This window comes from Panthera uncia, chromosome X, assembly GCF_023721935.1.
Source record: "Panthera uncia isolate 11264 chromosome X, Puncia_PCG_1.0, whole genome shotgun sequence".
In the NCBI taxonomy this organism is placed as follows: domain Eukaryota; kingdom Metazoa; phylum Chordata; class Mammalia; order Carnivora; family Felidae; genus Panthera; species Panthera uncia.
In genome coordinates, this window is record NC_064817.1 from 97,598,510 (window position 1) to 97,621,740 (window position 23,231).

General features: G+C 39.1%; 1 protein-coding gene across 1 annotated transcript; it reads left to right on the top strand.

Moving 5' to 3' along the window:
• Window positions 1-345: 345 nt before the first annotated feature.
• On the top strand, window positions 346-22,064 carry SH2D1A (SH2 domain containing 1A). The gene is made up of 5 exons (XM_049644835.1): window positions 346-667; window positions 6,186-6,190; window positions 14,076-14,139; window positions 18,878-19,022; window positions 20,293-22,064. The coding sequence occupies exons 1-5, from the start codon at window positions 536-538 to the stop codon at window positions 20,331-20,333; spliced, it is 387 nt and encodes a 128-aa protein (XP_049500792.1). The 5' UTR covers window positions 346-535; the 3' UTR covers window positions 20,334-22,064.
• The last annotated feature ends 1,167 nt before the right edge of the window (window positions 22,065-23,231 follow it).

Sequence of the window (23,231 nt, forward strand, 5' to 3'; positions counted from 1 at the left end):
CTTTGGTCTGAGAGCTTTTGGTTCTTTCATTCTCTGTCAGCATGTCTCCGCCTGGCATGAAGGCCATGTACAAGTTGCCTCTATCATCAATCTCTTTGAGGACTAGTTAAGCTAAGTCATCCCTGGTGGCCCCTGGGAAAAATGCAAGAACGGAAGCATTAGCAAGCATTCCTGCCTGTGTGCGAGGGTCCGCCTTGGTAGTCCACGCCCAAATCTTGCAAGGACCGTCTTCCAGCGGGCCTCCCCTGTCCTTCTGAACCCTGTGTTGGGGGTGGGGGGTGGGGGCGGGGAGGGGGATCGAACATTGTGGCAATAACCAAGCTTCTAAATTGCTGAGCTGGTTTTCATTGAAGTGTGAGAAGGAGGTTTTAAGGCAGATACACAACATCCTGTTGTTGGGGAGCTCCTCTCTCTTTTTCTGCACATCTGGCTGAACTGGGAGTCAGGTGGCTGACTCGCGCCCGGCTTGCAGCAGCGGTCGTGACATCTGCCTTGCACCGTCCGTCGCCTCAGCGGCCCGAGAGTCCCCCAGGCCATGGACGCGGTGGCCGTGTACCACGGCAAAATCAGCCGGGAGACGGGGGAGAAGCTCCTGCTGGCCACGGGTCTGGACGGCAGCTATCTGCTGAGGGACAGCGAGAGTGTCCCGGGCGTGTACTGCCTGTGTGTGGGGGGGGGGGGGGGGGGGGGCGGGGGGGGGGGGGGGGACGCGCCGGGCCGGAAGAGGGCACCTGCTTGGGGGCGCACGGGTGGTGTGGGCGGGAGGCGGTGGCAGGCGACGTCCAGGCCTCCTCCACTGACCACATGATGGCCCCGAGGCCTTCCTCAGGTCCAGCCTAGGTCGGTGGCGGACCACGCTTTGGCTTAGGCCCCTCACTGAGGATTTCGCTCCCCCGGCCCTCACTCTCCAGAAGGGCCACCCCCTGGTCTTTTGTGGCAGCTGCTTAGAATGCCCTTTGGGGTGGGGAAACACAGCCTAGAATTTCCTTTGCTTCGAGAATGATCCAGGCTCCCGACTTCCCGTTTTGACCTCTAGTCGAGGCCTGCAAGGTGGAGCCCTGGGATGGTGGACTGGCCAGAATGGGGGCCACCAGCTCCTGGGAAAAGGAAAGGGCTCTCTCCAGACCTCCGTAAATGGAATTGGAGGCGTCCTCCCAAAGGAAGAGGACAGGGAGAGGAAGAAGACTAAGAAACGAAATCTTACTTTTAGAGTGCAATGCCTGTTGGGTCGCGGTGCTGAGAGGGGTGTGTTTGTAAGGAAAGCTCCCTCTCTGCATCTGCTTACTTAGCTTCCTCTAGAGGAGCTGTGTGTGGGGGCATGGGGTTCCAGAAGTAGGACCCTTCTTGAGAAAAAGCTAGGACTAACAGGAGTGGTAAAGGGCATGGAGGGAAAACACCCTTGTTATGATTCAGCTCTGCCCTTTACCTAGGCATGCCTTAGTCTAACACCCATTTTGAATCAAATGCACCTTCGTCTTGGCTCCAGGGCTCCGGGGTCAGGGTCAGGATCTAGCAATCCTGCGCTAGTCTGATGGTAGGCCTGTGACGGTGGCAAGTTAACCTCTCAGTGCCTCACTTTTCTTGTCCATAAAATGGGTATAATAATACTACCTACCTCCTAGCATAGGGAGGATCAAATGCGATAATGCCGGTGAAGAATTTAGCACTGGGCCTGACACATCATAAATGCTCGGGAAGTATAAGCTAGCGTTATTAGTTTTGTATTTGCTTTCAGTCGAGTTCTTTCAGTGCTCGTGGGGCATTTCTAAGGAAGGACCTAGCTCCATCACTTTTTTTGTCAGCAGAATAAAAACACCCATGAAAACACCTACGCTGCGTAGTAGGTTCTAGTCGGAAACAAAATGAAGGAACGGGCTTGGTAGTAATTTTGATACCTAATGAGACACTGCAAGATTGTGAAGTACTTTCTGGGTCAGTGAAGAGAGATCCTACTGAGGTGGTTATTAGACGATTTTCGCTGTTTATCGTTTTTTCTTTTTTCACGCGGTCAAGCCATGCATGTGGTAACTCTCGGGCCATGCTAAATACATTGATTCTACAGGCTTCAAGAGAAATACGTGGAAGCAGGTGAATCTCTTGGGCTCGGATATTTTTTTTTTTTTTTCCTTTTGAGATGCAGTTGACATACGATGTTCTATTAGTTTCAGGTGTAAAAGCATAGTGGTTTGACAATTCCGTGCATTACAAAATGCTCACCGCGATCCGTGTAGTCCCCATCCATCACCATACAAAGTTATTACGATATTGTTGGCTGTACTCCCTGTGCTGTGCTTTTTCATCTCCGTGACTTATTTATTTTATAACTGGAAATTTGTACCTCTTCATCCCCTTCACCTATTTTGCTCATCCCCCCCATCTCTCTCCCCTCTGGCAGCCACCAGCTTGTTCTTTGTGTTTAAGATTAGGTTTGTCTTGTCTTTTGGATTCCGCATATAAATGAAATCATACGGTATTTGTCTTTCTCTGCCTGACTTATTTCATTACCGTAATACCCTCTAGGTCCGTCCATGTTGTCACAAATGGCAAGATTTTATTCTGTATTTTATTCTGTTGATGGACACTTGGGTTGCTTCCATATCTTGGCGATTGTAAACACATTATTGTAAATAACGTAATAAACATAGGGGGCATATATATATATTTTTTGAATGAGTGTTTTTGTTTTCTTTGGGTAAATACCCAGTAGTGGAATTACTGGATCATGGTATTTCTATTCTGTTTTTGAGGAACCTCCATACTGTTTCCCATAGGAGCTGCACCGGTTTACATTCCTAGCAACAGTGCAGGAGCGTTCCCTTCTCTCCACACCCTTGCCAACACTTGGTATTTATTGTCTTTTTGATACTAGTCTTGGGCTCAAATCTTTATGGTATGCTTACATTATTGTTTTTGCCCAGTGGAAACTGGGATAGGTAGGTCAGCGAAAGCCAACTAGTCTTCTTAGGCTCTTTTCTTATCAAAAGAATGTGGAGGAATGAGTGGGCAAACAAAAGGGGCTTCTTTAGAGAAGCTGACAAAGGAGGTAATGAACCCCTTAAACTAGAGGTTAAAAAAAAACTTAACTTGGCTCTGAGGAGCTCCACAGTGTGTTACTTTTTTTTTTTAATTTTAGAGAGAGAGAGTGGGAATAGGGGCAGAGGGAGAGAACAAATCTTACGCCGGCTCCACACTCAGGATGGAGCCCCATGCAGGGCTTGATCCCACGACCCTGGGATCATGACCTTCCCCGAAATCAAAAGCCAAACGCTCAATCGACTGAACCACGCAGGTGCCCCTACAGCTTGTTACTTTTGCCTCTTGCCTCACAGACCACTTCCTTGACCACCCTCTCTGTGCCTGTCATACCCTATCACTTTATTTTTCTCCAAGGAGCTTTAAACTATCTGCCATTTGCTTGTTTACTTCTGTATTGCTGTGTTCTTTCGCAAAAATGGAAACTGAGTGAAGGCAGGGACGTTGTCTCCCGCACCAGGAACACAACCTAGCACATAGTAGCCATTATGAGGCACATAATAGACACACGGTAGATATTTTTGAATTAACAAATGAATTGCCATGGCAAATAGTCTTCTTTACTGCAAAGAGCTTTGGGCTGATACTCAGGAGGCCAGGGTGTGGACTCTGGGGAAGTCACTCAACTTCTGTGGGTTTTGGTCTCCATAGCTGTTAAATAGGAATCGTAATGTGTGCCTACCTTCTGCATAAGAGCTGTTGGTAAAATTTGCAAAAGAGAGGACAACTTTAGCCCTTTGCCCATGTAGGCCAAGGCCGCGGAAGGAATTAATTTAGGCAGGGTGGGAAATTCTTAACCGTTTAAGTTTTTACCCAAAGTGAATCTTGCATAAATTCAGTTTTTACGACTCTTAGTTCTCCATGCAAACCTCCCTATGAAGTTGCAGAATAAAGTAGGCAAATTGGGAGTCCCCTAGCATGTCTTTTGATGGACACACTGGGGCCTCAAAGTCTTAGAGTGTGATTGCCAGACCGAGCTACAGAGGGAAGACACAAGGGTACATTGTCTTTTATGAAAGTTTCTCAATCTTTCTGAGCCAAGGGTCCCTTTTGATAAACATAAAAATTTCATGCCCCCATTTTAGTACTACGCCGTAGTAACAATCATCAAATTTTATCTTGAAATAAACCACGTACTCATTTCAAACCAAAACCTGTACGCTTATGATGTGCAGCAGAAATAACAATGTAAATGGTGTCATATACTCATGAACAACAAGATCTAGCTAACAAACATGAATTGATTGTGGAGTTCACTCAGAATAGTTTTTCATTTTGTGTTTTGTTTTTTCCCATTATCCAAGAAGGTTTGGCTGAGTTTTAGTTTTTGTATTTCTATTGTAGAAATAACACATTACATGGGCCTTTCAAACTGTACTCTACACTTTCAAACAACGTTTGCTCCTTTCCCTGGTTCTGAGCCTTTTCCTAGGTTCAGTTTTGGAAAATTGAATCTTATAAAGTACTGAAGGTGTTTTCCATTGATAGAGTTGTTCACCTTCCTTTAAAGTGAGTTTTCCTTTTGGTTATTTTCAATAAATAAATCTAGTTTTTTGTATAATGAGTCTATTAAAAATAGATCCTAATACCTTTTCATATTATAGAAAATTTGAAAAATGTAGAGAATGGAAATGAGGGAAATCATCTATAGTTTTATAAGCTACAGACAATTGTTGAAAATTAAGTGAATCTTCTTTCTTATTTTAATAAATTGCTCTGTAAACACACATGTGCTCTTACAGTATTGTATTCTACTGCATTTTCCATTTAACATGAAAAAAACCCCATTCATATGTAATGTTCTTACAAATGATTTTAAGACATTATTTTTAATGGCTGCATGATAGGTCAGCCAGTAAATGTACTATATTTTCCTTAACCAGTCATCTATTATTAGACATTTGGATTATTCCATTTTTATTTGCTGTTATGTCCTCATGATTCATGTTTCAGTCCATAAAGATTTCCTTGTATGTATGATTACTTCCTTATAGTGAATTTCAAGATACGTAATTTCTAGGTCAGGAAACATTAGCAGCTTAGGATTCTTGATATATGCATGATCACCAAATACTTTTTCCTAAATGGTTATGCAAGTTTATATATATGCTCACCAGTAATGCGTGAGAGTGTCCATTTCACCCTCCCCTCCCTAGAAATGGGTATTCTTGTTAACAAAAATTTTCCTTGAAACTTGGTGTCTTACTCTTTATTTCATATTTCTTTGTTTAGTGAGTGTCTTTTCTATGGTTGGTAAGCTGTTGTATTTCCTTGTTCATAAATTGGCTCTTTGTGTACCTTGCCATTTAACCATTTGGATCTTACTATTTTTCTTAACACATTATTAATTTTTATATACAAATCGTTGATGTGTTGCAAGTATCTTTCCTCAGTTTAGTGTTAGCCATCTCAAACAAGTTAACATTTAGTAGTTAAATCTGTTGCTCATTTTCTTTGTGTTTAGTGTCTTCCTTTGTTTCCCAGCCTAGAAAGTTCTTTCTCCTCCAGAGATGTCCTAAAACTTCACTTCAGTTTTTGTGTTCAATTTATGGTTTGGTTAGTTTACTCTTTGATTCCATGTGGAACTTCATTTTGATGTGGGGAAAGGATCTAATTTGAGTTTGTTTCAAAATAGCTAACAATTGTCACAATATAATTGTAAATAGAACTTCCATTCCCCATCAACTTCCTAGCCTACTTTACCATATATTAAACTCTAACATATAGCAGTTATTGTTTCCCAACTATTTGGCTTAACTGATCTATTATTCTTGTATTGCTAACACTATAGTATGATAAAGTTTAATACATTTAAACAATTATTTGCTCTTATTTTTTTCCAAAGATTTTATTTTTAAGTAATTTCCACACCCAATGTGGGGCTCAAACTCACAACCCCGAGATCAAGAGTCACGAGCTCCACCGACTGAGCCAGCCAAGTGCCCCAATTATTTGCTGTTCTTACTTGTTGGTTCTTTGAGATGCAATCTAGAATAATTTTTTTTTAATTTTAAAAATCCCATTGGGATTACATTAAACTCATTTAATAAATTAAGGAGGAATTGTCATCTTTAAAGAATGTAGTCTTCCCATCAAGAAACCTGATACATCTCTCCACTTCTTAATTTAAAAAATTTGTATCTATCAATAAGGTTTTGTAGTTTTCTTTTTATAGGTCTCGCACATTTTTAAAAATGTATTTCTAATCATTGTGGGTATGAATGTGTGCGTCAGGTTTTTTTTTTGTTTCTATCATAAATGGGATTTTCTTTTTCCACCATATTCTTCTGTTGCTTAAGAAAGTTACTGACTTGGCATATTTTTCTTATGTTCATCCGATATACTAAAAGTGCTCTTACATTAATTGTAAGTAGGTTTTATTTTATTTTAGGGTAGTTTTTTAAAGTTTATTTTTTTTATTTTGAGAGAGAGAGAAAGAACGAGCAGGGGAGGAGCCGAGGGAAGGAGAGACAGAATCCCAAGCAGGCTCTGTGCCATTGCAGAGCCTGATGTGGGGCTCAAACCCTGAACCGTGAGATTATGACCTGAGCCGAGATCAAGTGTTGGACGCTTAACCGACTGAATCACCCAGGTGCCCCTCTTTTAGTGTAGTTTAGTTTATTCTTTTTGGTTTTCCATGTATATTTTCTTTTCATTGAGGTATGTACACATGAACTCTCACAGTCCTTCTCTTCTTACCCTCAATGCAGACAGCCATGGGGAAAGTCCTAAATGCCCAGTGGGATAGTTTGATGGTGATAAGAGAAAAACCAGTTTAAGATATTTAAAATAATTAGTTTGCAGAAATGGTTTATTTCCATAAGTAGCATTCTTCTGTACATCCCTGACTTTGCTTGCTACCTATCTGATGGAAGATTTGGAAGCAGAAATGCTATTATATTCTTTACAAGGGCACATAATGAAGTCACTTGACATGTATGGCTTTGGATAAAAGGATAATTATCTTTTTGTCCTTTGAGATTAAAGGGATGATTGGGAATAAAGTGCCTATCAAACCACTGAACTGGAGAAACGGGGGAAGGAGCAGTGACGAAATCAAATTCCAGTTTACCAGTTGCAATAGAGGGGAACACTGTAGCAAAGAACTCAATGAGAAATGATTACTTAATTTACAGTGAGTTTTTGAATACAGTTGGATATATGTGTTGGTGCCGCATTTATCTTCATGATAATTTAGGTCACCAGAGTTATTTTGGATGTTCTGAGTAAATCTATTAATGGCAGAGCAAGCCTGAAAGGCAGCCTAGGATTAAAGTTACATCCCCTACATCAATGGACATTTCATAGGCCAGCAAATCAAGTGCTGATTCTGGTTGACAATGCAAAATTGAAGTTGCAAGATTAATCTGAGGATGTCATTTGCCTAAGTGAAGGAGAAGTCTGGGTCAACCTTTTTTGGGCTCTCCTCAACTGGCCTCGTCCCTCCAGCCCCTTCTTTCGTTCTCCCCCTCAATGTTTGCCTCCGGCCCTGAGGCCAAGAAGGTTCCCTCCCTTTTTGAGACTTGTGCTTTTGGAATCATCTTAACACCAATGTATTAATTCATTCCCTCTGATATGAGAGGGGCAGCATAGATCTTTCAGCCAGACTCTGGGTATGCATCCCAACTTTGTAAAACTAGCTGTTTTACCTTGGGCAAGTTACTTAAACTTTCTGTATCTCAGGTTCCTTATCTGTGAAAAGGGAAATGGTAATAATAATAGTACTTACCTAATAGGGTTAATAATCCGCAGAGGATTATTACACAAGTTAATATTTATAAAGCTAACATGTAGTAGGTGTTTGTTACTATAAATAAAAGGTCTACAAATAATTGCAATACAAAGTTAGAACATCGTAGGAATACATAAATATGTATGTTATGTGGCAGTTAAGGGGAAGAAGATGTGATATTTATTGTCATGACTAATCGAAACTGGTTTTACATATTTTTCCCACCAGAGTTGAAGCTGAATGACTTGATGGTTCTGAAAATTCAAGTTCACTCTGAAAAAAATGAAGATTGAACCATAGGAAATTCAGAAATTTCTTGAATCAGAGTATAGTCTCAATAATGATGGCTTTCTATAGGATAACATTTTTCTGGGTATAAAAGTTCTGAAATATTTGTTAAAAAAATCAGTCACATTATAATTGTGCCTTGAATTTTGCACATAGCATTAAGCATTATTTTGTAAGCATGAAGGAGTCAGATGTAGCTAAACTTTTTCTTCTCTGTAGGCCTTGAAGTGGTATAAAGAAGGAATTGATGTGGTTTTGTTAGTTCTAAACCAAGATCTGTCCCCAACGCTGACCCTTTGAGAAAATAAGTAATAAATCAGGTTGCTTTCTTCTCATTCATTTCTTTAATTAAGTGATCTCTGCCCCCAACATAGGGCTTGAACTCATGACCCTGAGTTCAAGAGTCGGATACTCTACCGACTGAACCAACCAGGCACCCTCATTCATCTCTAACCAGGGCACTTTTTTAAGGGTTGGGACAACTTTTGACAAAATAAAGGCAAATTTTAATTTTGGCTGGGGCTGAATCAACACATGCTTTGTAGTCATTAAAATGCAAAGTATTTGTTAAGAAAATTAATGACAATAACAGCAACAAAAAAACCTCTGCTGTTGTCTACCAATTATTCGTTTTCTAGCTTTTTTTCTTCATGATAGATTTTGAATTCCAGGCTAATCAACAAGTCCGACAAAGATTTGGTGGAGCAAGGAGGTTAAAATTACACCACATTCTTAGTTTGTCTGTATCAATGGAAAGAGTCAGAAGAAAGATAATCCTAAAAGGGATATAACAGGGGCACCTGGGTGGCTCAGTAGGTTGGGCGTCCAACTTCGGCTCAGGTCATGATCTCACGGTTCGTGAGTTCGAGCCCTGCGTCGGGCTCTGTGCTGACAGCTCAGAGTCTGGAGCCTGCTTCAGATTCTGTGTCTCCCTCTCTCTCTGCTCCTCCTCCGCTCATGCTCTGTCTCTCTCTCTCTCCTTCAAAAATAAATAAAAACATTTAAAAAAATTGAAAAAAAGGGATGCAACAGTTTGAAAAAATAAATTATATTTTTCTGATTTGTAACTTGCTTAGACTAGGTTTCTAAAGCACGAAATCATAATTTTGCTAATTTTTCTTTAAACAATGTTATTAGTCATGGGTGCCTGGGTGGCTCAGTCGGTTAAGCGAATGACTTTGGCTCAGGTCATGATCTCGTGGTCTGTGAGTTCGAGCCCCAATGTCAGGCTCTGTGTTGATAGCTCAGAGCCCAGAGCCTGCTTCAGATTCTGTGTTTCCCTCTCTGCCCCCTCCTGCTCGTGTTCTGTCATTCTCTCTCTCAAGAATAAATAGACATTAAAAAATTTTTAAAAATGTTATTAGTCACATATAACTTTATAGGAAAAATTAATATGCAAGGATGCATTTATATGAGTTTAAATTTACTTCCAGTTTGTATACATACAGGAATGGGTCTGAATAGTTGTAATCGGAGTGGGGTCTCCATGGATCTCCATGGATCTTCTTTCACATACCATAATTTTATATTAACATAATCCATGTGCTTAGCATTCTTTGAAAAATATAAGAGGGCTCTAATCCCTTTGAATTTTGGTATAATTTTGAATGGTTCTTTCTGTTACCATTTTCTTATTTTGAATAACATTCCTTATTTTGGGGTACTTAGGTTAATTCTATTTTTTTCACCATTAAAATAGAACTACTATGAAAATCTTTATGAAACTGCTTTGTCCCTTGATTCCTTGGAGTGTGTGAAGATAAGCAAGGTCGTTCAGTGGGTCGAAAATATGCACGGTTTTATAGCTCTTATTATAACTTTATTTCCTAGAACAGCAGTTTTTCAGTGGACAGGGAGAGAGTATGCATCGTTTGAAAAAAACATATTCAGTATTTTGGTTTAATTTTATGTTATAAAATGATCATTCCATAATTCAAGCTACAGAAAACAAAACCATGAAATTTTGTTGGAAAAGAAGAAGTCAGCGGTTCAGAAACACTGCTCTGTGGAGCCTTTTGAAACCATTGAAAAAGCTTCAGCTTATATTTATTTTTTTTCTTTTAAACAATTTGTTTATTTTGAAATTAAAAATTTTTCCTATTGAAGGTATAATTGACATGCAGTGTTATGTTAGTTTCAGGTGTACGATATAGTGATTCAACATTTCTGTACCTTACTCAGTGCTCATCACGGTAAGTGTCCTCTGAATTCTCTGCGCTCTTAAAGCGGAGACTGACTACGGAGGCGGTGGCACAGAAGTGCCCTCGGCGAGTGGAAAGAAGCCAGCTTGACTTTGCAGAAATTGCCATCAATAATCCCATAGGTGTGGGCATTCTCTTTGCATTTTAATCCGCCTGTAACTGGAACGTTCTTACAAATCACCTGGAGATCTTGTTAAAGTACAGATTCTGATTCGGCAGTTCTGGGGCAGGGCCTGAGGTCCTGCATCTCTAACAAGTTCCCAGGTGATGCTGATGTTATTACCCTGGGAATGTAATTTGGATGGCACTGTTTTAGAGCTCTTCCATCCACGACCTTAGGGTAACAAGAGTTGACACAGGGGATCTGGGTCAGTTCCCTCAGTGACATGAAAGTGGAAGAGATGAACTACTGGCTTATCTGAGAGGTGAACCGATTCTGCTCATTCAGAAATCTGAGCGGCGGGGGAGTAGGAAATTGTTAATATTAGGTGGGTTAATCACAAGAAGTCTTAGGTGCCACTGACATTAGGTTGTTCAGAGACTGAAGGAGGGAAGGGCTTTTGAAGTGGTACTCAGGTTCTTGCTGCTTAACTGAAAGTGAGATAAGATCAGATTCGTTAGGAAACAATTTTCAAAACAGACTCATTTATTTTGACTAAATGAAGATGAATGATAGTAGGGAGATAGATTCTTTGTATGTTTTAGAGGCTCACTGTTTTAGAAAGTGAAAACTGGTCACTTACAATTTTGCTTGCATTAGTGCTGAGATTTTAAATAATGCATTTCCATATCATCTTTAATGATACCGAATTACTGCCCTTAATCGTTTCCCATAGGAAAAATGGAACTAAGGACCTATGTTGTTTCTCTGCTTCTGTCTCCATTTTGCTCTGTGACTTTAAGAAAATCACTTAAAGCCCTATGTTTTGAGTTCCCATGGTGAAAAATGGAAATCAAAGCCCTCACCTTGTTCCCTGTAGAGTACTTACTGAAATTGGAGGGTTTCGAGGTGGATTTTATTGCTCAAAAAAACAAAAGACTTTAACAATGTAATATTTTATATTTACTTAGCATGTTTTTTATATATGCATATATCAAGCTATTTTATATGTGATCTAAAGATGCTGGCAAACCTTCATAATGAAAATGAAACATTTCCTGTAACCACACCAGCAATTAAATTGATTTTTTTGGTTTCACAAATCGGATGAAACGGGTTATAGTCTTTTAGAAGTATTTTTTTTTGTTCTTTAGGTAATCAGTACTGATGAATATTGATTAAAGATATAGTAATTTAATCCGCATATTTAAGGACTTTTAGTTCTAAAGGGAATTGATGGTAAGTGAGGTCAGTTATTCAAGGATGACCTTCTGTCTGGAATGCTTTAGAATCATCTGTTCTTTAAAGTTTAAATATGTGTATGTATGTATGTATGTAGAGTGTGAGCTGGGGAGAGGTGCCACAGGAGAGGGAGAGAGAGAATCTTAAGCAGGCTCCACACCCAGCATGGGGAGTAATGTGGGACTCGATCCTATAACCCTGGGATTGTGACCTGAGCCAAAATCAAGAGTCAGATGCTCAACCGACTGAGCCACCCAGGTGCCCCAAATACTTTTTTTTTTTCTTACCAGAGTGTAGCATGTATTCAAACCAATGATTTATATTGACTCAAACTTGTACCTAAGAGTGACAATCAGAAAACGTATAAAATAAAATTCTGTTGACTCAGAGAATTGGATCCATATTAATATTCAAACTTTGAAATAATTCGGAACAAAGTTTACCCTACTTTTCTATGAAGTAAAGGTTTGTTAGGCAAATTAAACAGCATTATCATAGATACTAAAATATAATCAATAATCTACATCCATTATAGTATGGGGACCAAGAGCTGGGGCTCTAGAGTCAAACAGGCCTGATTCAAATCCCATCTTTGTTGCTTGGTCTCTAGTGTGGTTTTAGTTACTTAGCTTCTCAAAGTCTTGGTTCCCTCATCTATAAAATTAATTTCACAGTATAAAGGTCATAGGATTTTTGTGGTGTCCAAAAGAGATAATTCATGTTCTATGGACTGAATTGTATCCTTGTCAAATTCATATGTTAAAACCCTAACCCCCAATGTGGCTGCACTTTGAGATAAGCCTTTGGAATATAGTTAAGGTTAAATGAGGCCATACAGGTGGGGCTATAATCCAATAGCATTGGTAGCCTTATGAGAAGAAGAGGGGCGCTTGGGTGGCTCAGTCGGTTGGGTGTCTGACTCTTGATTTCAGCTCAGGTCATGATCCGGGGTGGTGGGATTAAGCCTCGCATCTGGCCCCACGCTGAATCTCTCCTTGAGATTCTCTTTCTCTCTCTGCCGCTCTTCCCTGCTTGCGTTCTCTCTCCAAAATAAAAATAAAATAAAATAAAACTCTTGGCATCAATTATACAGATATACAGTATGCTTACACACTCAGTGATGGGGGAGAATATTTACCCCATCTAAAGGACAAGCTGCTTTCAAGTACTTTAGCAGGACATTTTTTGAATTGAAATTACAATTCTTACTATGTTATATTGTAAAGTAGCCATAATAGTAATATTGTGGAAATACAGTATTATATTAATTATATTTATAATAATAATTATTATTACTATTAAGTGGACCTTGCACTACCTTATCCCAGTGAAATATTTTTCACCTTAAGGCTCCATATGTACTTAAAAATAATTTGATGACACCTTGTTAAATCTATTTAATAATTCATGATTTTTACCAATTACAACAGGTCTCTAGCTTCTTCTTGTCCAAAACGTCTCTCAACTAGACAAATCCTTAAGAGTATGAACTCCCACATTTTATTTTATTTTATTGCTTACAAAAAATTTTTTTAATGTTATTTATTTTTGAGAGAGGGAGAGACAGAGCATGAGCATGGAAGGGGCAGAGAGAGAGGGAGACACAGAATCCGAAGCAGGCTCCAGGCTCTGAGCTGTCAGCACAGAGCCTGACATGGGTCTTGAACTCACGAACTGTGAGATCATGACCTGAGCTGAAATAACAGGCTTAACCAGCTGAGCCACCCGGGCACCCCTATTTTATGTTATGTTATGTTATGTTATGTTATGTTATGTTGTTATGTTATTAATAAAGAAGATTATTATGAGGCACCTGGGTGGCTCAGTCGGTTGAGCGTCCGACTTCGACTCAGGTCACGATCTCGAGGTCCGTGAGTTCGAGCCCCGCGTCGGGCTCTGGGCTGATGGCTCGGAGCCTGGAGCCTGCTTCCGATTCTGTGTCTCCCTCTCTCTCTGCCCCTCCCCCATTCATGCTCTGTCTCTCTCTGTCTCAAAAATAAATAAACGTTAAAAAAATTTGATAAAGAAGATTATTTTATTTTATTTTATTTTATTTTATTTTTATTTGAGTGAGAGGGAGTATGTGAGCTGGGGATGGGCAGAGAGAGGAGAGATAATCTGAAGCAGGTTCCATGCTCAGCACAGAGCCCCATGTGGAGCTCGAGCTCACAATCGTGAGATCATGACCTGAGCTGAAATCAAGAGTCAGACGCTTAACTAACTGAGCCACCCAGGTGCCCTCTGAGCTCATGCATTTTAAAAAAAGGAAAAGATAAAGAAGGCTCTCTGGAAACTGTGATTAGCCAGATATAATATGCAAGCAAATCAGAGCCCCCAAGCTTTTCTTCCTACGAATGCAATGGTACCATATATGTGTGTCCCAATATATGTAACATTCATATGTAATCGTTAAGCTCAAATTTAGAGCATCTGTTGTTCTTTTGGAATTTTTCAGTAATGGAGGTTTATTCTTTCGCAGGTATCAAGGTTACATTTATACATACCGAGTGTCCCAGACAGAAACAGGTTCTTGGAGTGCTGAGGTATAGCTCTTTTATTTATTTTTTGCTTCTGGGGATATCAGGGAGGTGTTTGAAATTTAGGCTGGTTTTATAAAAGAGTTGTCAAATCCTACATTTCCCAAATATTCATGAAATTCAAATCACTAAAGCTCCAACCCAAAACTGTTCATGGATCATTAAGAAGGCTTTAGAGAATTTTTGTTTCAGTTCTGTTCAGCCACCATTGTATAGAATGGTCTCACTTTGCGGGAAAGATAAAAAAGTTGAAGGATTGTGTCAAACTTTTAGTGCCTATGCAAAATTTTGGAAAGCATATACAAAGTATGTAAAATGATTAAATAAGCAATTATTTACCAAATGATACCAATATGTGTGTTGGTTCTATAGTGGATTAAACAAAGTGAACTCCTGTTTTCTAAGAGCCTATAATATGCTTAGGGAGATAGATACAACATGAATTAAATAACGATGTGAGAGCTCAGAGTTTGTTGTCAGCTATATCTGGGTTCCAGGTCTGGTTCCCCCCTCCTCCCTGACAGGTCTATGACCTTGGGCAGGTTACTTAACTTTTCTTTGAACAGATCTCTCCATCTGTGAAATGAGCCTAAAAATAGTTCCTTACTCATAGGGCTCATTTTGAAGATTAAATGAGATAATGCATATAAAGAAAGCTCTTAGCCACAGGACCTGCACAGTAAGCCCTAAAAAAACGTGACCTCACCCAAATTGCTGAACAACATAATTGTATATGTTTATTGCTATGTTATTTAGCATAGGGATTCAAAGAAGGGAGGATTTTTCAAGTATTAGTAATCAAGACTGCTGTATATGTGGAGGCCAGACTCCCAGCTGAGCCATGTGGGAAGGACATGGATAGGCAGAATGAAATTAGAGGGAACATTGCAATGGTTTTCAAGGTATGCTCCACAAAATTCTAAGGTTCTTCTACCTGGGTGCCTTGGGGTTGCCAGGGGGTGGGAGCCAGAGAGAGAGGAGGACATAAATGGGTATGCTTTTGGGTCGCTGATTCATCTTTGATCTGAGCAGGTCACTTTTGTTTTGCTTATCAACTGGGGCTCGAATACGATTTCCTGAGAAAAATGGGCTCTGATGGCTTTGAAAACATTTGAAAGTCACTATGCCATTACAAGTAATGCCTGCAGAATGAATCTATTTCCATGTACCAGGGTAGTATATCACATCTCACCGATGTAGAGGTCTCGGCAACTGAACCTTTTGACCTCAAATGCTTTCTCTGATTTCGGACTCCTTAGAAACAGTCTGTCCTTATAATGAAAGCACTTCATTATGAGCGATTTGAAAACATTAATGGGAATATCTCCTGTTAATAATTCAATCTGAGTGTTTAAGAAATTCTAAAGTCTAGACTTAAATAGCTGCAACTTTACAAATTCATCAGGAAACTAGAAAGCCCAAGTTGCAGACGACAAATGTGTTGAACTACTGAGATGAAAATTGAGGGCAAGTTTTCAAACACATTGATGCTCTATATAGTAAAGAATTTATTGTTAATAATAATTACAATTAATACTTAATTTATTATTAATAATAATTACAATTAATACTTAATTTATTATTATCACAGATAATTAATACTATAATACTAATTAGAGGAAAAGCAGTACCATTTCTAATCAAAACTATACCTGTTTATATTTAAAAATTCTCTGTATCGCTACAGAGATGATTGAATAAGAAATTAAATTTCATTTATTATGAAGCATAATTGTGTTGCTATGTACATATACATATATATATATATGTATACAATCTGAGTAGAAAAAGCCCTTCTCCCTAGAGAAGTAGCCTTCAGCTGCTGAAGAATACTCTATGGAAAGGATCTTAAATTATTAGGGTTTAGCTAATCTTGTCTTTAAATTTGTTTTCTTCTATTTCGAGTATAACATCATATGCAGATTGTTACATGCTTATGATCATGTTAAGGGAGAAAGGGCTTATTGGACATAAATGTCCTTTCATCCTGTTGTCTGGTTTGACCCCGTTTATATAATAATATTGTAATTATCTGCACCAGGAGAGCAGAAGATTGGCATGTTTTCTCCAAAGGGGAAAACAGTTTTAAAAAATGCTTTAGACTTATTTTTGAAATGCATATTGCATTTTCTTCCCATCTACTAAATTTGCTTTCGTAGTTATGTTTTTGCTAAGGGAATATTAAACTAGTGTGTACTCTCAGAGCTCATATCACCTGACTGGAAGAAATTTCTCTAGAGCATATTGAAGACCAGCTGTGATCCAAAGCATGTTTCCATGGATAAGTAAAGAGATGACAGTATGGGAAAGGTGCAAATTTGAACAATAGCCAAGTTCAGTGGCAGAATGGGAGTTGTCAGTGGTACAATTCTTATGGCGAATGTGTTTTCAAAATTGGTTAAATGACAGATGTTTATACTGCTTTTTGGTGCAATGCTTTGGTTTGCCATACTGCAGGAAAAATCATGGCAGTAACACTCCATCCTCTGCGCAAAGATTGTGCTAGAAATCTAAGTAAGTCTGAGATTTGTTTCAGAGTGGAATGAAATTTGAACCCGGATCCACCGAATTATGAAAGATACACATTGTGTAAATTCCTACTTTTAGAAAGACTTTTAGGTTTTATCATTGCTTAGTGTGTTAACTTATCTCTTGTGACTCAAGCTAAAATTTTGCTAAATGGTTAATATAGAGAATTCTACACACAATCAACTATCATTTATTGATATGTGCGTTGTCATCAGTACACTGTAAAAAAATGTACCAACCTCCCCCCGTGGACTTCAGTGCCTTTGGGCTTTTCTGGATATTTGATCATCAGTAGATGCTAAATAATTTTCCTTATTAACCTAAGCAAAACGCTATAAATTAGGGCAGTCATTTGCCAGCAAAACATTGCATCCCAAATTCAAATTACACATCCAGTGCTATTATTCCTTTCTGTTAGTGTGGGTAATCAAGTGTTAACTACATATAAGTCCCCATAAAAAAGATGCTTCTGTTGATAAATGGTTTTACAAGCCACAAGAACAGCTAAAATGATGTGTGGTTTGAAATATTTCCACACTGAGGGAGTGTATAGTTTCTCTTCTGGCTGGTGACTCAAACTTCTCTAGAAACTGTCTGGTCTCATCGTCTCTGTTGGTGAATTTGTTGTGGGTGTTGGCTTGAAAGACAAAAGACTAGGTTCTGGGATCCGGAGCCAATTCTACTTCTGGTTATGTGTGTGACCTTGGGCAAGCTGAATTATCCCTTTGTATTCGCATTTTCTTATCTGTCAGATGGGAATAACCAAATCAGCCAATCACTGCCAATGGGTGAGGAAATAGTGGAGGCAAATCACGGGAAAGTGCTTTGAAATGAAAAAGTGCTCTAAGGGGGATATAAGGAGGTATTTTGTGCCTGTGACCTGCCCGTGCAATTTAGAGATTCTGTCTAGGAGCCCACAAACTGTTTGGAGCCCTGGAAGAATGGCCGTGGTGATTTGGATGAGGTCTCAAGTCGAGTTCTGGGAAGGTGTTTTGACCCAAGGGGTGGAGCCGAGTGCGAGAGTGTTCTACATCTACTGAGGCTCCGAGCTGTGCGAGCCTGTGAGTGACACTAATTTCAGGCTGAAAAGAACTTTTTCGATGCTTTCAAAGAAAGATCCCTTACCCCAGTGGAGGAAATGAGGGAGTTACTATAGACGGCGTGCTGTCTTCAGCTTTTAGTGTAGTTGGGCTGAAGATTTCAGGCCAGCCTTCAGTTTTTTCTCATTAAATGCTAACAAACAAACAGCTCCCACCTCAAGAGCCTTGCAGATGGAATCGCTGGAAAACAGCTTTCTAAAAAAAAACCTAGTCATTGTTCAATCGCTTATAGCAATACTGTTTTATTTTATGTAAAATGACAGTTTTGAGCTGATGCCTGAAGCTGGGCTCATCAGCTTTTGCAGGAAATTGTTGTTGATTTCAGCCGTGCCTTTGCAAGCGAGTTGATGTCAGGAAAGGAACACATTTTAATAGTCACTTGCAAATAATGATCTCTTCAAAAGCAAACAAACAAATAAATAAAGGTGACCTTAGATAGTCTTTCATTTTCGTGTCAGAGAGAAAACCTTGTCACGGTGAAGTGTTGGCGGAGAGCAGTTTTGGGGAGGATAGGGAAGTTTCCCGAGGAGGAAAATATTTCCTGTGAAGGATGAAGCAGGACATATGGTGAGGGGAGAGAGAGAGAAGGACTAACTAGCTGTGCGTTGTGTGTATCCTTACAGTCAATTTTTAATTTCCTGTGTAGCATTTTATATTGTGGAATGATGACAGGGAGGATGGGTTGGTGGTGGTGGTGGTTGTTTGGTTTCTCAGGCTTTTTATTAATGACCTGTACGATCTGTGTTTTCTCTGTATTTAACTGCATCCTCTCTGTTGGTGCATTCATTGTGGGTAATGGCCTGTATAGCCTTAGAGGCTCGGGACGTATGATGGGTAGCAGGCAGGGAGGGCAGGGCGATGAGCAAGAGCTTGTACAAACTAATACCACCCCCGGGAGAACTGAAATGACAGCTCATTAGCTCCTCTTGCAGGGAAGTTCAGCCAACCAAAGTAAGCTCTTCTAGAAATGTTGTTGTTTCCTTTTTCCTGATGTTTTCAAATATTTGAACAGGTCACACAAATGTTACCTTTCTAAGCATCCCTCACGCATTTCGTAGGCCTACTGGTATCATTAGGAGGTACGTGAATAATTTGCTCGGCCTTTTATTTTCCAGACGGCCCCCGGGGTCCATAAAAGATTTTTCCGGAAAATAAAAAATCTCATTTCAGCATTTCAGAAGCCAGATCAAGGTATTGTAATACCTCTGCAGTATCCAGTTGAGAAGAAGTGCTCAGTTAGAAGCGCACAAGCTACTGCAGGTACGGTTTACTGTTAGTTTTCGACAGGGTTTGGAGGCTCGGGGTTAGAAGTTAACCTATTCACAAACACAGAGTTATGGGAAGTTCTGTAAGAAACATGCAGTGGGTATTGCCAGCCAATCAAGTGAGAGGGGGCTACTCACGTGCTATGGTTTCAATATGCTATACTGTACGCTCCTAATAAAACTCTGGGAAAGTATAACAAATTCTATGAGCCCACATGCAAACTCGTCCTTTCCTGTCTTATTCTCCGTAGTCCCTTTTGTCAAAACGGAAGTACCGTTTCCCTTCACTGATTCAGACACAAACAAATGTGAAAGATGGGACAGTTTGGAAAACACCCGGGCCGTCCTTTACCTTTGCTCAGTGAACTGTATTTTCCCTTCAGGGATGGAAAAGCTAATGTTAGCTTGGCCCACGCCATCCTAAGTTCTGAATTTGTGGTGCTTGAATTAATGAAATTTTATCATAGCAAAAGGAAATTGAATTAGTTCACTTTATGATGCCATAGGCACAAATTGTTACATCTCCTGAGCAAAGCTCTTTTAGTGTATATATCAAGCTACCGACAGAATACCGGACAATGTCTGCACTTAGCAGATATGTGATTGTTTACTAATCTGTTGAAAGGGGTTAATCACTTGTTTGGAGTAAGAGGATATGCCTTGATTGAAACAAGGCATATCTGTGATAAAAAAAATGAGTTGTTATGTCCTTTTTTGACAGGGACCAAGGCTTAGCCATAAACCGACAATTAGACTTAAGTGCTGAATTAAATTAATGAGTAGTTAGCCTTTGGAATAGGAATGTAAATAGAACTACAATTTACAAATTACAAACTACAGTTACAAACTATTCCTTTCTGCTCAGTATTCCATTCTTTATAAGTCAGTTTTTTTCTTTTCTTTTTTTTAATGTTTATTTATTTTGAGAGAGAGAGCGTGAGGGAGGGGCAGAGAGAGAGGGAGAGAGAATCCCAGGCAGGCTCTGCACAGTCAGCGTGGAGCTCAATGTGGCCGTTGATCCCATGAACTGTGAGATCATGACCTGAGCCAAAATCAAGGGCTGGACGCTTAACCGACTGAGCCACCCAAGCGCTCCTACAACTCAGTTTTAAGTACTGGTTGCTTGAGCTATATCACTGTGTTGTATCTTTGTGAGCTTTATGCCGTTGGAAATGTTATGATTGATTATAAGTTCAAGTTAACCCGTTCAAGTTTATAGCTTGTAAGTTTATCTTTTCTTGATTTTTGTTATTATTTTTCTTTAGGGAGAAGAGAAGATCCTGATGTCTTCCTGAAAGCACCATGAAGGAAAATAAAATACCTTTACTTTATTTTCTATAATTTAAATATATGCTAAGTCTTATATATTGTAGATAATACAGTTCAGTGAGTTACAAATGTATTTCTAAAACCATCATCGTCCTGTAATGGAAGTATCTAGCATGATGTAAAAGCTGAAATGGACTTTGCCGATAATGAGGAGCTTTGAAATGAGGACTGGGGAAAAAAAGAATTCCACAGGTTATTTTCAGTTGTTTTTACGAACGGGAAATGATTCAAAACACAGTGATACCTTATAAAAGATTAATGTCAATTCTTGCCAAATACAAATAAAAATAACCCTCAGTTTTTCTCAAAAGCACCATTTTTAGTGAAATATTATTTGACAACTACTGATTCTAAGATGTCTTGCTTGATTAGATGTCAGGAAGCTGGTTCGTGTCCCTTGTCTTTGTCGTGCGTGGTTCTAATTAGGTATTATGCTCTCCACTAGTTATGGTGGTGAAGACCCTTATGGGGAATTTCTGAAGTTGTGCACTGTGTGTTAAAACAAGTACTAGATAAAGAGTGAAGAATTTCTGTTTAATTCTGAAAGCAACCTTCTTGCCTAGTGTTCTGATATTGGATAGTAGAATCCACAGACCAATCTGGAGTTTAAAAATCCCATAATTTAAAATATGCCCTAAACGTTTGTTATAATTGAAATTACATTACAAATCCAATGAAATAGACTTTTTTTTTTTTTTTTTTTTACCATCTACCTCTGCCCCGGTTGTTGCTACTCCGTGTAAAACCTAATTTTGAGAGGAAGCTTCAGCATCTGGGCTCATGAGTAGCTGATTTACAAGTGCTCTCCCTATTAGCCCCACCAGAGCATTGGAAACCTTATGGTTATGTTATTTCTCAACAGTTCCAAGTGATGGCAACCTGAGAGCCAAGATTTTACACAGTGACAGATATTTATATTTTTTTGGCCACATTTATATTTTCATGACTTTTGTGATTTGATTATATATCAAGCTGTTTCAGGGCTCCTGGAATTCATTCACTCAACAAACAGAATAGGCACTGAGGTAGAGAAGTAAAAACCCCCAGTCCCTGTGCTTAGGCAGTGCACTGTCTAGTTGGACAAGAAAACAATAACGATTTTAAAAAGTAACACGAAAAGACAAAAAAAAAGACAATGAAAAGTGATAAGCACATGGTAAGTGAGGTTCCCAATGTGCAGGTAGATCTGTTGTTAGAGGCCAAATGAGTCAACATAAATACTCTGGTCCATGGTCTGTAGGAAAATGCTAAATTCTATTGTAAACTAATAAATCGGAATTCTGGCTTTTACATGAGTGGGGGTGAGCTTGATGAACTGCCGAGAGACAGAGCTACTCTCCGTGCATTGGCAAGATCTGGCTTCTGATCATTTAGCATGGATGCAGTGGGAGTGCAAAGGTGGAGGTTGGCCGTGATCATGTATTGTGGGCAACTTACCATTTCTAGAAATAAAAGGATCACTTTAACTTGTAAAGGAATTCGGAAAGCTGACTTTCAAAACCAAATGTGTATGTTTAGATAATTTTTCCTTATTTGTGGCTTGGGTTTAAATTTTAATAGGCATAACTAATTTTTACTCTCTCTAACTTGTTCATTCTGGAATAATCCTAAATATATGAATTATGTTTGCATGTTTCTTTACCAGAGTCTTTTTTGAAAAAGCCTTTTTGAATCATGAATGGTCTTTCATATTTTAATAAAGTATTTGAAAGCTTTATTTACCTAATTTGTCTTAAAATATTTTTAAAAATATTGAGAGATAGATGCTATTAATATATGAAAGCATTGATGAGGGCCATATTACTTATCTTATTGGACAGATTCCCTGAAAAAGGTAAGTGCTTTTCTGAGTTTGCTACTGTCAAATTTTCCAGTCCACTATCTTCTTGTGCTGGCCTTTTATTCATAATTTTTTTTCCACCTTTTCTCTCCCAGCATAAGCTTTCTTGCTATTTCCCAGTACATAATAGCTTGTGCCTTTACAGAAAGGTCATATCCTTGCCATATCTAAAATATTGCCATGCTAACATATACCTGTAAGATGCTGAGTCAAGATAGAAAAATGCACATATATTTCCAAGTGTACACCTTTCTTCAGAAAAAAAAAACTGTGTCAGCAAGCCCACAAGAACATGACAGTTTATCAAATAGTCATTCATTTCCTCTGAAGTTTGTTCTTAAGAGATAAGGTCAGTAAGGGAGACAAGCTTAGGTAATTGTCAGTTTGGCTATTACAAGCAAGTAAGCTCTGTGGTAGTACATAGGTAGAATAAGTCTATAGAAGATGCTTCTGATTAAGACTTCTAGTGTAAATGAAGGGTTGGGTTTAAGATGTTATTTGCGGTAGGTAGAATGGATAGAGAATTAAAAATGTGAGAAAATAGCTTTAAAATCTGTTAAGGTTTAGACATCAGCTCACGTTTTATTTGATTCACTTTACTGAGTTCAGAATCCAGAGTCTATTAATAATAAAATCCTGATTTGCCCTTGAGCATCTCAAGGTTACAAGATGCCTAGTCTTCCTATGCATGAGCTATAAATTCAACGTCGTCCCCTATGGTTGTCCTTGCAGTAAATGGGATCCCATTATTTGAGGGTTTGTAGCTAGGTGTGAAGTTAAACTACCTAGTTTGGACACTTATGTAATTTGGGGTCATTGGCCAAACTTGTAGTAAAACGCTGAATTTTCACCATTAGGCCATTTGCCTCTTAAATGAATATTCTTATGTAGAAAGATACAAGAAAACTGATTGGAGAGAGCCCATCAACATAAACTCGAGATCTGAATTTTTTTCAGCTCTGTCAGATTATTCGAGTGGTCTTAGGTAAGTCAGTCTGTTACCATTGTTGCGTTTGCCACGTTGGAAAAATGAAG